Source organism: Myripristis murdjan, chromosome 6 (assembly GCF_902150065.1).
Source record: "Myripristis murdjan chromosome 6, fMyrMur1.1, whole genome shotgun sequence".
Lineage (NCBI taxonomy): Eukaryota > Metazoa > Chordata > Actinopteri > Holocentriformes > Holocentridae > Myripristis > Myripristis murdjan.
The window spans coordinates 21,449,302-21,463,170 of record NC_043985.1 but is presented as its reverse complement, the minus strand read 5'-3'; the positions used below and the strand labels follow the sequence as shown (position 1 = coordinate 21,463,170).

General features: G+C 42.2%; 2 protein-coding genes across 2 annotated transcripts; one reads left to right on the top strand and one right to left on the bottom strand.

Annotated features, from left to right (window-relative positions):
- Positions 1-2,290: 2,290 nt before the first annotated feature.
- LOC115360307 (glycine cleavage system H protein, mitochondrial-like) lies at positions 2,291-6,625 on the top strand. The gene is made up of 5 exons (XM_030053138.1): positions 2,291-2,481; positions 2,699-2,781; positions 3,412-3,475; positions 4,341-4,472; positions 6,016-6,625. The coding sequence occupies exons 1-5, from the start codon at positions 2,331-2,333 to the stop codon at positions 6,111-6,113; spliced, it is 528 nt and encodes a 175-aa protein (XP_029908998.1). The 5' UTR covers positions 2,291-2,330; the 3' UTR covers positions 6,114-6,625.
- A 136-nt stretch (positions 6,626-6,761) lies between these two features.
- On the bottom strand, positions 6,762-13,247 carry LOC115360575 (deoxyribodipyrimidine photo-lyase). Its single transcript, XM_030053553.1, has 9 exons — positions 12,993-13,247; positions 11,400-12,042; positions 10,542-10,853; positions 10,259-10,431; positions 9,626-9,710; positions 9,268-9,500; positions 8,838-9,032; positions 8,511-8,736; positions 6,762-7,980 (listed from the first exon to the last, which is right to left on the bottom strand). Exons 1-9 carry the CDS (start codon positions 13,218-13,220, stop codon positions 7,436-7,438), a joined length of 2,640 nt encoding a protein of 879 aa, XP_029909413.1. The 5' UTR covers positions 13,221-13,247; the 3' UTR covers positions 6,762-7,435.
- Positions 13,248-13,869: the final 622 nt, after the last annotated feature.

Sequence of the window (13,869 nt, the reverse complement as noted above, 5' to 3'; positions counted from 1 at the left end):
AGTCGTCACCATACTGGCACATGATTTAAAACAGCTGCATGATATGAGCAACTACAATGTGATTGCCTCAGTATCTTAGTGTCTGTATGGTGTTTAGCTGAATATCACACAAAGGGATGAGCTAGGCCTAGTTTGTGTGTGTGTTTAAACACTGATCATTATTCTCATGGGAACAAGCAGATTTGTAACATCACACTCCTGTGTTCCTCCACAGATACGACCTCTACTTCTTTTAAATACGGTAAAACATTTTGACATGTTCTCTCTCTCTCTCTCTCTCTCTCTCTCTCTCTCTCTCTGTGGATTTGTCTGTAAACCAACCAGTGTCAGTCTTTATTCTCTGTGGAGATGTGAGGACACATCTGAAAACAAACCCCCTCAGGTCAGCGGTAATAGTCATTTTTATTTACGCCACATGGGGGCGACAGAACCCAAACGAAAATAAATCCCAAATAAACAAACAACAACAAAAAAAAGCCGATTTACACAGGTGAGGTAAAATTAAGCCGATAACGTAATCCGTGTTCTGAGAGAATGGATCTGTATGTACAGAAATAAATGACCAGATAACAGCAAAAACATAGACTTGCTTCATATTGTCTCTCGGTGTTTGGATGAGTGATGCAGCGCTTTGTGCTCTTCAAAGGAGCCGAGGCGGAGAGGCGCGCCCGCGGTGGAGAACGCGCGTCTCCAGCGGCTCTGCGGCTCAGTGTTGTAACTGCATCAGAGATGGGGAAAAATACAAGAGTTCCCACTTGGCATATATTTCCGATTACCACTCTGCTGTCAGTGTTCTGTTGGCGTTAATTGAAAAGTGCAGATTTAATTGGGCCATTACACGTAATGAAAGCAGATTTCTGTAAAATAGATAGATAGATAGATAGATAGATAGATAGATAGATAGATAGATAGATAGATATATAAATAGATAGAAAGTATTAAGAGAAGACCATCTCTGGGCCTGGAAAGAAAGAGGGGTTGCATACCCCTGGTATGGTCTTCAATCATCTAATATTAGCTACATATAAAATAAAATGGTTCCAAAATGTTCTTAATATCAAAACATCAGTAGGGAACATCAGCAGTTCCCAAATTACCTTGTTGAGTAGATTTTCATTTTCCACTAAAATGTGACTTGGACACAGGTAAGATTCTAATAAAAACTCCCAAACTTTCAAAAAGAGGCTCTCCTATTGTGGTAGCTGGTTTATAAGCCAAACACAACTTTTCACCACACGGATAGGCTTCAAAATTGGGGAGGGAAAACAACAACAACAACAAGGATATAAAATTGAAGAGCAAATCTTTATTCTATTAAAATAAATACTATACAGTAACATAAAATTTCTGAATCAGCTTATTAACAAGGAGAATCGATGCTTGTTTAGGAGTAATGGATTTATTACTGGCCTACAATATTATATCAGTAAAGCCATCCCTGAAAGTATTATCCAACTTGTTGGGTGTAAAGCAGACTCCACTGTAGCCTAGCTGTCACAGGATTTACTTCCTTTATCCTTTTAGATGGGACTGAGAAAAGAGAATCTATATGTAACTATAAGTATATTATATAAAATCTGCTACTATTCGTGTAACCCTGTAGCTAGCAATAGACAGAGTAATTGGATGAAACATGTTGATTGGAAGAAGATGTTGTTATTGGCAAATCAGCACACACCTCCTTGATCACAATTTGATCAAGGAGGTATAATTTAAATGAATGCTTATGATTTATCTGACAGTCTTTTTCAAGGGTATTCTTGACAGCAGAGATTTAAAAATGACACTGATGACAAATTGAATTTTTGTGAATAGAGATACTAAAAAGAGATACTAAAACTTAACTCCATGTTTTCTGGTAAATTCCAACACTGTAATATGTTTTGTAAGACTGCCCACTCCAGAAGACTTGATATTAACTCTACAGTCTCCTTTCCAATGAATCTTTTGATAATTTTGCCAAGATTTCATACTGTTAATGTGAAACTGACTTAAGAGGAAAACAAGTTTCAACGTATTTAAATTATATTAAACATATAAAAGAATGTATTATTCACAAAATAATGTCAGTTTCTCTTATGGATGTACTGAGTTTTGCAATTAATGTATATTTTTTGATTATATATTTACTTTTTGCTTGTGTATATTCGTGTCATAACTTAACTCATTTTATTCCTTATTATTATTAAGTTGCACACCAGGGCTGCTGTTGTAATAATAAGATTTGTACTATTGTATGTGGTCTGATCATCGACCATTTTACTACCGAGTGTTTCATCTTCGCATTAGACGATCTCTGCTGTGGATGCGCTCATCAGAACGCGACAAAGATGGCTGCTTGTCGGGTGCTCCGTCGCTTATCCTCCAACTTTTCCACAGCTTTGCCTTTACTTACCCGTCCGGCTCCCCTTTCTCCATTTCGACTGGCACCTAAACCTCATTTTCAACGAACTCTCGCCACCTCTAGTCGATTATTGTCAGGTATTTACTCATCAAGTCCATAAATGTGCTAAAGTGTAGCACGCGGCTAACAGTTGCGTTAGCAAGGGTAACATTAGCCGATAAGGACACCGGGGTCCGGTCGCCACTGTTGCACATCTCCATTCTGTAAATCTCCTCCAGCTCCAACACACTTTATTGCTTCTTGCACGGCTCTTGTATGTTGAGTGTGTTCCTCTGCTGTTTTTTCTTCTTGCAGCGCTCAAATTCACAGACAAGCACGAATGGATCCGAGTAGAAGAGGGAGGAATAGGGACTGTCGGCATCAGTAATTTTGCACAGGTGAGATAAAACTAACCCCTTCTCTCTATTTCAGTTCACACTTTGGTTGAAGGCGACCCAGATCTGTTTGGCATTCATGTCTTGAATTGTTTGCAGTTTGTCAGCTGTTGAGAATGAGGGCGAGATGGCAGAAAAAGGCTTTATTTTAAGCGTCTTTCAATATATCTGCTATATTTGTAACTCCCTGTCTTCCTGTCCGTGTTACTGCAATTCTCCATATTTTGTTTGTCCCCCACTGCTGACAATCAGTGAATAATGAGGCTCTGACAATGATGTGAGCATGCTCAGTGGGAGAAAAACTACATGAATCTGGTCTGAGTGTTCACACAGCCGTCTCATCAGCTGGGGTCAGACATGTATCTGATGTAGGACCACATGAAAGTGGCCGGAATCACAATTGAAATGTCAAATTCAGTGTGTTTTTTACTGTTGATACTGGCATTAAAAAAAAAACAAAAAAAAACAGATGTGTCACATTAAAAAAAAAATCACATCAAGGTCACTTTCTACTGGCTGCAGGAACGTAGCCTTTTTCACACATGTACACATACATACATACATACCCACTCAGAAAAAAAGGAGGTTTCTTTACTGGAAACTTACTGTGTCCTGGCTGTTTAACATTTGCAGGAGGCTCTGGGAGATGTAGTTTACTGTGGACTGCCAGAGGTGGGCACACAGCTGGCTCAGCAAGGTAGGATGAACAAAAAATAAAATAAAAAAGGTTTTGGATAGCAGGTTTCATATGTAAAGTGTGGATGTGAAAACTACGATGCCAGTACTCTGTCTTGTTGAGATACTGTATCTCATCCTCTGGGTGGGATGGAGAATAACTAAACTGTTAGAATTGCGTAACACAGCGGGAAAACTTAAATTCTCAGTGTGAATGACATTTTTTGTTCTTCCAGCACACATCTAAGCTTTCTGTAATTATTCCATGCAAACACTGTATAGGCATCAATAACAATGTACAGAATAGCGGTAGGTTATGTTGTCTTTTGTCAGCTAGTTTATGCCTAGTTCCCTTCTGAGAGCGTATGCGACAGTCTGTCTAAGTTATTTCTATAAAGGTTTCCAATTTATAAAGGAAATATCTTGTTATTAAAAACAGCAGGCCTTCAACATTGACAGTATCACTTATCTTTTGCAGAGTGAATTAATTCTCCATATTGTTGCTGGGGCTGCTTGTTTTCTCCCGCAGGCACACTCATTTACATAGATTAATGCTCAGTCACTGTATATTCATAGTGGCTTATTTAAAAAAAATCACTTTATAAAGGCTGTTATATTTCACCATGCTTTTTGTATCTGCATTTGAGCAATACAGATGTCAAACTTAAACACCTTGTAGAGAATCCCCTCCTAACTAACGGGAGTCTTCTCTATTCTATTCGGTTCTGTCTTTAAGTTTGTATGTTAACCAAATTGTAACTGCCCACAATTGGGGCCCAAACTGCTTGGCACTGCTTACCCTGGATCTGTGTCTGTCTCATAGAAGACATGACCTGACTTCGATGTAAATGCACTCGTTTCTAACCAGCTCATGTCTCTTGTCTCAGATGAGTTTGGTGCCCTGGAGAGTGTGAAGGCAGCCAGTGAGCTGTATTCTCCTCTGACCGGAGAAGTTGTAGAAGTCAATACCCTCCTGGCAGACAACCCTGGTCTGGTCAACAAATCCTGCTACAAAGATGGTAAACACCCACCTGGAAATACATCCTCATTTTATGTAGACAAAGCATAGGAAAGTGCAAGGGAGCAAAAAATAATGGAAACTAAAATGTCAGAGATCGGAAAATATCAATTTAGGATTGAAGGAATTTTGAAGAATTTTGCTGAAGATAGGAGATGTAGGATCATATATAAAGAAAACAGTGATAGACAGTAAGGGTGTTGTTTGTATGTAGTGAAAACAGTCACAGGCAGTAGGTGGCAGCAGTATACCATAATATGGACGTCAACCAACATAAAGTATAGTAGGTATTGTGTAAGTGCATTTAGTATGTTTTACATGTTTTTCTCTCCTTTGTAACACCAAATCTACCTTTATCTCCATAATTTTGAAATATTAAAGCTATGACCCGTGTCACCATTTGATTTTGCTTAGGCCAGTGCTTCCCCAACCCAGTCCTCAAGCCTGTCTTCCCATGGCAATCATTGTTCTGTCTTTACTGTTGAACACCTGATCCAATTAAGCCCTTCACACTTTGATAAGCCCTGTCTCATGTGACGCCTTAAAGTGCTCTTCCAGGAATGCTTTTGTGACATAGACAAGGTGTGGATTCAAGTTGTGCAAGCCTATGATGGTGCATAATTATGTAAAGAGTAAGGACACCCTTGCATTACATCATTTGTTGCTTGCTTGGTTCCCCGTATGGACCAAGTCCTTCCTGTTTTTGCCATATTTGTCCAGCTATTGTGTTAATGGCTGAGAGCGCAGCGGCAAAGGATTGGCATAAGAATGCAGAATAACAGAAATGATAAATAAAATAGAGGTAAATGTTAACACAAAACACAAAAACCTGTTTTTTCTTAAGCAGGTTTTCAATTTTCTGCTTGGACATTGCATACTGAATTGCGTACATTGCATACAGTGCTCTGAGGTGGGACGTTGGAAATCCCAAATGGGAAGGTTTCCTAGTTCCCAGTTTTCTCGAGTGTAACACGAACGTCTCCTTGGTGTTATAGCTCTGCACGGTAACGTCTCAACACCACAAGTGTTTAGGGGTAGCATCCTCCATCCCTCCATGAGTTCTGATTTTTATGCAGACTTACATGAGGGATTCACAAAAGGTGCATTGGGGACACAAAATGCAAGAGGTAAAAATGGGACACCCTACACCTGTGCACAAACACCTGTGAGGGCCACAAGACTGTAAGTGTGTGGAATGAGACAGGGCCAAGCTGATCCTGTCCAGGGAGATCTGTTGCTGCACATTAGTCAGCATTAGTCCTTTGATTCGACCAGGTGTGTGAGAGTACAGCTGGAACCATAACGTATTTGAGCGCTCGATCCAAGGTAGTGCAGGGTGACATTTCAGAGCTTTGTCCAATACTCATTTTCATGTTTATAATATGTGTCATTTTGTTATCTCATGTGAGATGGGATAAATCTGTGGCTTGACACAAAAGTCTTTTAATTCACTGATTTTCTCCTACGCCTAGATATATGTCATGTATTTCAAGGATAGTCAACATCATATAACTTGACCTGATCTTTCATTTGATCTTCAATAGGCTGGCTGATGAAGATGTCCATTGCCAACCCTGCAGAGCTTGATTCTCTAATGGATGAGGCAGCATACGAGAGGTACATCCGCTCCATTGAAGACTAACCCAACACTCCCCAATAAGTTCAACGCTCCCCTCTCCTATGAGTCACCACTGGCAGGGAAATGCATAAAACGTGCCTCTGTCAGCCACGGCGCCATACTCGGCTTCCACCAGTGGAGCTCCTGAGCTCAACAGTACTGACCTGCCAGTGTTGTAGAGCTGTTTGAACATTAGCAATCCTCAATCTACGGTTACTGACTGACCTTAGGGGACCTGTCAACCTGCACTGACAAAACATCCAGTGTTGAGCCATAAGGAAGTATATAGTGTTCAATTCCTGTGGCGCCCAGACACTTAAACTGGAGGGACAAGAGACTGATAAGCACAGTCAGTAGAACCATTTGCAAGCATTTCATTCAAAAGAAAATCTGCATTTCTTGTAGTGGACTGTGAGAATTAAAAAAGCACTTTGGTCTTTATGGTAATATTAATGTGGGTCTACACTGTATGTGCAAGAGCTGTTCTATGGACATGGTACCTGCACAGTAGAAAATAAACTTTTCCTCACACTTGATTTTTCTTGCTTTTTTGTCATTTTTCCACCTTATTCCAGAGTTTAGACTTTGCATACAAGTGGGAATGTAAATTCACACATAACCCTGAGTAGAAACTTTATTAGCAATGTTATGAACTTTCAGTGTAATTGATCATTCTCTGGTTTCACACAAAACAGGTGAAGCTTTACATGACGTTTTGGTGTCATAATGTAAAAAGTCACATTTTCACACATGGAAGTTTGCAGTTATGGCTGCAGTCCGATTTGCATTAAGTCACTTTGGATAGATATTCTGTATCACTTCTAACAAAAGTACATAAATAAGATGTAAAAATCTTCACTCCCTATGCCCATTTAACAAAAAGTTTACAGGTTAAGAGAAGTAGTAGGAATAGTCCCAAATCCCAGTATATTAGGCATTTTTTCACTCAGGCTGGTTATATACACATGTATAGTTCAATGTGTTGGGCTATTAAAAAAAAAAAAAAAAAAACTGTTCTGTACTGAGATTAAACAATGAATTTACAGTGCATCAGGGGTATCTTCCAGATATTGAGTTGCAGCCCTTTGCACAATCCACATCTCAATTTTCTCAAAGCTTAAAAAAAATCCTCATCTGACTCATCTGCTTTTCTTTAGCTACATTTTCTCCTTGGAGACTGGCATAGATTTAATTGGAAAAATCAATAAGGCATGATGGCTTTACCTGGATTCCCCTCAACAATGCACTTCACAAAGAGTAAATATCCCTGTTTTCTACATTTTGTTTAGATTATTGCTGGTAACTGCCACCTTTACACCAATAACCTTTCACCCTTGATCTCTAGGTCACCTGGGTGAGGTGACTACCCCTCCAGGTACTATAGAGAACCTGTCCTTGGCTGTGGGGGTTCGCCTGGCTCTGCCCCTTGGCGCAGAAGGCCGAGGCAGTCCCTCCATTCTCCGATAATCACTCTCCAGCCTCTCCCTTCTCTGGGCTCCCTCATACATCACACTGGCAGTAAAGTCTCTCTCATTGAGGAACGCGATGGTCTCATCCCTCTTGCGGCTGACGTATCCCTTCAGAACGGCGTTGTAGGGATTTGAGGCCGCATCTGCATCCGGATCGTCTGATTGATGTTTGAATTCCATGCGGGTAATGACAGGCAAGAGGAATAGTTTTCCCGTAGTCACCACACCCCCACCCTTCTGTGACAAGCCCAGGGCCTCAGAGACCAAGCGAGGAGGCAGAGGCACCAAGTCACAGCCTGTGCGCTTGTCCACATACTCCGCGAACTCCTTCCGCACCAGCGCTACATCCTGCAGAGACTGGCTCCTCCGCTCCTCCAGGTCTGTGACTATTCGCTCAGGGTAGTTCTGGCCAAACACCACACCTACACCGAGAGGATAAGGAAGACAGGATTTCTTTGTTAGGGCTTGTGCAATGTAGTGAAGGAGATGTGAATATGGATTGGTACGGGTTCAAGGGAATGTAATGGTAGAACTTTTTCATAGTTGAGTTTGAACCTTAGTTTTAAGGCCACAATTTGGTTTGTATCAGGAATTGAAGTTTTTTTCTTTTTACTGGAAACATATCAACATTTTACTAGAAAAATCTGACTGAGGCGTTTGCCAGTGATCAGAAATGTTTGTTCAGTGTAGCAACAGAATGGCTTTGTGTGCAGCTTGTGGAAAATGTTTTATGGTAATTTGCCATCGTGCTAAAAAAGAAAGGTGTGAGAATTATTGTGGAGTGAGGAAAAAAAAAATCACAGTTCATAACACATACAGTTCAATGAACCTAGCAGTGTCATGATTTTTTGTTGTTGGTACAAAGCCATTACACCCCAAATGGGTAATGTCACTGACTGCCAACACAACAAGCCATCAGGTAACCCCACCATCATGATGAAATCTCCCTCACCTGCACGCCGCAGCATGGAAGCAGGACATTTCCAGGGTTTGTGAATAAGCTCATCGGGTAGCTCTGCAAGTTCAGGACACCATTTCCTGACGTAGCTGCCGTAAGGGTCACAGGTCATCGCTGCATCAACAGGGTGCATCACAAAATTCCAGTGGTCCAGCCCACACATGCCCCCGTTCTGCCACATCATGGCATCAATGGCAACATCTGCGTCAACCAGTGTGTCCTAGACGTTAGATAAAATGCAGCGAATTGTCAGTCAAGCTGTTGTAGGACATGTATGAAATGTGTGAGTGAATTTAGTCCATATCTGCATGAATGTCTCACCTGAAACCAGCGGTAGCCCTCTTGCCAGGGCAGATGCAGGTACGCTATGAGAAAAGATGCTACCACATGTCTCATGTAATTGTTCATCCAGCCAGTCAACCACAGCTGCCTCATGGCCGCATCCACAAGAGGGTAGCCTGTTCTGCCACGCTGCCATGCCTTCAGATGGCCACGCACACTGCTCCAACGCAGAGCCTGCACATACCAGTGGATAAATAATGCTGTCACACTTTGAAAGAGCAAGTATCAGAAATTTGTGGTGTTATATGGGCATTTCATTATGGATGTGGAAATGACTCATAGATAAATCATAAAAACTGATTTCCCTGATAGTGTTTGTTTCTTGTTTCATGTTTTTGAGTTTATATTTTGCAGTGAAAGTGTACAGAGGTATTTTTGTGTATAACTGGCATTTTCAGCCAATTTCTACCTTGTATGGAGGTCTGAGGGATTCCCAGGGGAGGTCAGGAAACAGTGTCAGCTGCCAGTAGGCCAGGTCTCTCCAGGCCAGTTTGCGCTGGAACTTAGGGGGTCTGCATCGCGCCCCCTTGGCATCCCACAACAGCCAGCGCGGGCTGAGCTGACCGAAGTGGAGGTAGGGAGACAGACAGCTGGTGTTTGGGGCATCTGCCCTTCCAGACTCTTTCTCATACCTATACACACCTAGGATACATGGCAAAAAATAAAGCATACAACAAGTGCAAATTAGAATGACAATGACACACTTAGAAATAGCGCTACAATATCCCACTATCTATAATATGTGTGAGATGCGTATAATGTCCTACCATCCTGAAGAAAGGCCTCGAGTCGAGCATGAGCTCCTGTTTCACTGAAATCCCAGGAACTGCGGATGTTTGCAGCCCAGTCAATCTAAATATACAAATAAGCACAAACAAAAAAAGTCATTGTCTTCTTGCCTACCAAAAGAGCAGGAAGCCCCCTGTCCTGGTTGTCATCCAGGCAAAGGAGATGAAGTCAAAATGCTGAGTTATGATGCTGAGTAACAGCCAGAAAAGTATCTTTGGAAAATATTACGATATCACAGTGAAGTTGACTTTTGCTCTGATTTCATCACTTTATCCTATTAAACATTTATGTGAAACTTTGTCTTAATTAGTCAATGAATACTTTGAATTTTTGCATTATAATTTTCATTTTCACAGACAAAGTTATTAAAATGATGATGTGATTTTTGCTGGGGTCTATGCCCAAAAATATATTCTCTCACATCTGGAGAATACAGTTTGTAAGCCAGGGCATCTCTGTAGCACCATAACACTTTGCAACATTTTGTCACACGTTTTATCTTTGTCAAAAAAAACTGCAACTCTTGCCATTTGGATACTGCACTTAGCTATATTGCAGATTCATTAATATGTTGATTAATTGTTCGGCCTGACTTTGCAGTGGTTACTGACCGTGGTGCCATCCTTCCTGCGGGGCATACGAGCCAGGCCCAGCCTGTCCAAACAGACGCCCTGAGGCCAGTGGGTGGGAGTGGGTAGAGATAAAGGAGCGTCCAGAGGAGCACCAAGCCCAGAGCCTGGGTTCTGCCTGCAGCAGCTCATGAAGTGAGACACTGAACCAATTCCTGAATCAACAACATAAAACATTAGTTCACAAAACATTACAAGCTTTGGTATCTGATGTAGAGTTCTATATGCAAGCTCAATATGCTGACACCAATGTGTTGCAGCTAACCTCTGAGTCCCACCCCCTCTGTGCTGACAGAGTAAGGGTCTCTGAGACAGTATGAGTGGACCATTCTACACTCAACACCATCTCTCTGCAGAGCTGACACCACGGCATCGTCCCTCTCCTTTAGCCAGGGCTCGTACAGAGCATTGGCCAGCACTGTTCTTGCCCCAGTCTCGTCCACTAGCTCTTTCAGTGCCTGCAGAGATGATCCGACATCCTTCCCCTCTCTGTCTGTCTCGAGGAATACCAGATGGCTGCCAATACGCTCCAGAGACGAACGGAAACAGGACAAAGCTTGATGAAGCCAGTACTTGCCTGTCAAAGGAGAGAGAGTTTAGTTACACAAAGATCGAAAGACCATCACATATTACACTGACGGTCTGTGTGGGAAATTATATGAAAAGTGGAGTTAGTACAGTGAACAGACATTATTAAGGGGGCGCCCTAGTGGAAATTCCAGTAATACAACAAGGTCTACTTGGCAGCACCTGCTTATTCCAGTACAACATTCAACTGGTTTGTAACAACTGTTATATTCCAACTGGTTTATATGAGGAAATTGGAGCATGTCTACTGGTGTTTACTGGTGTTATGGAGTAAAATGGTTCCAATTGTGATCTAATACAATCGATTTGTAATTTCTAGCATTATACTGAGGAAAAAAACAAAAACAAAAACGATTGCATCAGTAAAATTAAATCAATCCAGCAGAATCCAGTAATATTCATTATCAACCCATTCATTCCAGCAGAAACTAATAGACTTGCTCAGCTGAAATCTGTGGAATTTCATTTTAATGCATCTGCGCATTGTGCTGATTGTGTATTTGAAGAACTGGTTCACATTCCTTGATCAACTTACAAGCTCCTCCCACAGCCACGGTGACCCCCGGCCCCTCCTCCTCTTCAGGGCTCCAGATGAAGACAGGAATGACAGGTGCACCCAACTCCAATGACCCGATCAGAGCAGGGTTGTCACAGAGTCTCAAGTCCCTGCGGAACCACAGCAGCACCGGTGGCGGACCTGAGGGCGAGCGGGGCAAACCTACCACCTGCTGGCCACCCCCTTTACGCCGCTGCCGCCTGTTCTTAGAGCGTTTAGGCTTCTCTGTTTTTTCCAAACTTTCCTCCTGCACCAATCGATCCTCTTCTGTACCAGTGTCTTGTTTGGGACTCGAGGTGTGCAGCTGGGAAACACACACATTCTGACTTGTGCCACCCTGCACGTCTTTGTCTGAATGTGTGTTTTTCTGAAGTTTTTCAGGCCTTAGCGAGTCTGTGTTGTGTTTCTTCCTGCCACCTGATGCTGCCAGCTGGGCGTAGCTGCTTCCCAGGGGCTGTGAGGCTGAGCTCTGCTGGATGGAGCCACTCAGAATAATACCTGCAGACAGACTACGGCTGTCTGTAGGACCCTGAGCTCGGGACTCTTTGGTTGCACTGGAATACTGGGCTGGAACATCCAGTAGAGAGAGAGACAAGGCCATCTCCAGTTCATGATCTTCATCCTGTAATTACACAAACAAAGAGGGTCAATATTATCCTGCAAGTCACAAAATAGTTTGGGGTAGGAATGAGAAAAGCCAGGATTATAATTAGAATGTTATTAAATATGCCTCTACAACCAGCTTTAGCAAGAAGTAGTACACATGTATATGAAAGCTTTTGAAATGCAACAAGCTGCCATTTGCATTGTAGGCTCGGAGTTTAGTCAGAGCAAGTTCTGACATTTTTTCAATCAGTGTGACCAGTGTGGTAACTTAATGCCATGATGATGGGGGAATATTATTAGTGAGTGCAGTAACAATAACGGTATGATATAATATTGAATATGAATCTCTCAGACCAAAAACTAGTGACCCAGGAGGAGGCATCACAGCAGAGGGAGGCAAGCTCATTGCATTGTAGGGGAGTAGGAGTGCTGTTCTAAAAGATAGGCTACTTCTCTGAATGTGAAAGTTGTATGTTAAATGTGAAATGAACCACTATAAGCGATGTAACCGGTACAACACATAAAAGTAATGGACATGGAAGAGTCGCGCACTTCACTCAAATCAACCAGTTGATTGAAAAATATTTTGTGCCCCCCGCATTGCATTGTGGACCACTTAAGGCCGGTGTAGGTGGAGGAGCTACTATCTTCTTTGTGCTCGGATGAACCACCTGCATGGTTGTTGGGTGCAAATGATAATGGTAGAACGAAATGAGAGTATTAAATCCCTTTCTTGTTTAATTGTAAGGAACTGACTCAAAAACTGATAGCTATTTAACCTTTGATGTTTTGGAAAGTGAAACTGACAGTTGATTGGATTAGTTGCGATGGAAGTCGACGACACAACACACATCGGAATTGTAAGAAGAAGAAAAAAACACCACTTACAAAAATACTCTGGAAAAAACAAACAAACAAACAAACAAAAAAAAAAACAGTGAGCTAGATACAAACACACAAACACACCTGAGAGAAGTAGTCCAGGTAGATGGAGGTGAGGGTGGAGTGGAGGGATCTGTTGGCCGTAGACAGGGGCTGGATGAGGGCCGGGAACTGCGAGCGGGTGTCCTGGTGCCCCAGGAGGGACACGCACAGCCCAAAGAACCCCTCTGGATCTTCCCGACCCATCAGCAGCTCCCTCAACATCTTTCTCACCAGGACTTTGGTATCGTCAACACCGGCAGCCGGAGGCATCTTCAGCCGAATGGTGAGGATCAGTTAAGGTACACTCTGTCCCTAATACATGCAATTAATTTAATTCTAACTATTTACCAACGCAACTGCGAAATATCCCGAGCCTCTGCCGGTGGTTGAGGAAGGGCTAATTCACCAGTTACCAACAGCTGATTTGCAGTTACACAAGCCATGTGTCAATGTTTTGTAACCAGCAGCCAAGGGTATGTAATGGCTTTATTTCACCACTAGAGGGGGGACAAGTCTAATAAATAAGGAGCATCCAGGTAGGCAAGTGAAACCCACGGATGCCATGATGGGACAGGGGTTCCCAAAGTTTGGTAAGGGGACCTGAAGGGCTCCTTCATTGGGGTATAAGGGTGTTTCCCAACAAATGAGTTAAACATTTATACAGTTACAGTTCATTATAATTTATTTGTTTGATGTCAGGACAATCCAATAATGTTTTAGGGGTGTACTGTATCACAGGTTTTTACACACACACACACACACACACACACACACACACACACACACACACACACACACACACACACACACACACACAGCTTGCTGTTATCTCCCTACTTACAGTATAAACCATTGTCCACTTCTCTACCAATTCATATCAAACAACCAAAATCTCAGCAGTCTTCTCAGTTTCTCTGGC

Excerpts from the sequence above, each read along its gene's own strand:
- LOC115360307 (XM_030053138.1), top strand. The coding sequence starts at position 2,331 with ATGGCTGCTTGTCGGGTGCTCCGTCGCTTATCCTCCAACTTTTCCACA. Across the intron at positions 2,482-2,698 it reads CTCTAGTCGATTATTGTCAG|CGCTCAAATTCACAGACAAG; the intron begins GTATTTACTCAT and ends TTCTTCTTGCAG. Across the intron at positions 2,782-3,411 it reads GCATCAGTAATTTTGCACAG|GAGGCTCTGGGAGATGTAGT; the intron begins GTGAGATAAAAC and ends TAACATTTGCAG.
- LOC115360575 (XM_030053553.1), bottom strand. The coding sequence starts at position 13,220 with ATGCCTCCGGCTGCCGGTGTTGACGATACCAAAGTCCTGGTGAGAAAG. Across the intron at positions 12,043-12,992 it reads ACCTGGACTACTTCTCTCAG|GATGAAGATCATGAACTGGA; the intron begins GTGTGTTTGTGT and ends GTGTAATTACAG. Across the intron at positions 10,854-11,399 it reads CGTGGCTGTGGGAGGAGCTT|GCAAGTACTGGCTTCATCAA; the intron begins GTAAGTTGATCA and ends CTCCTTTGACAG.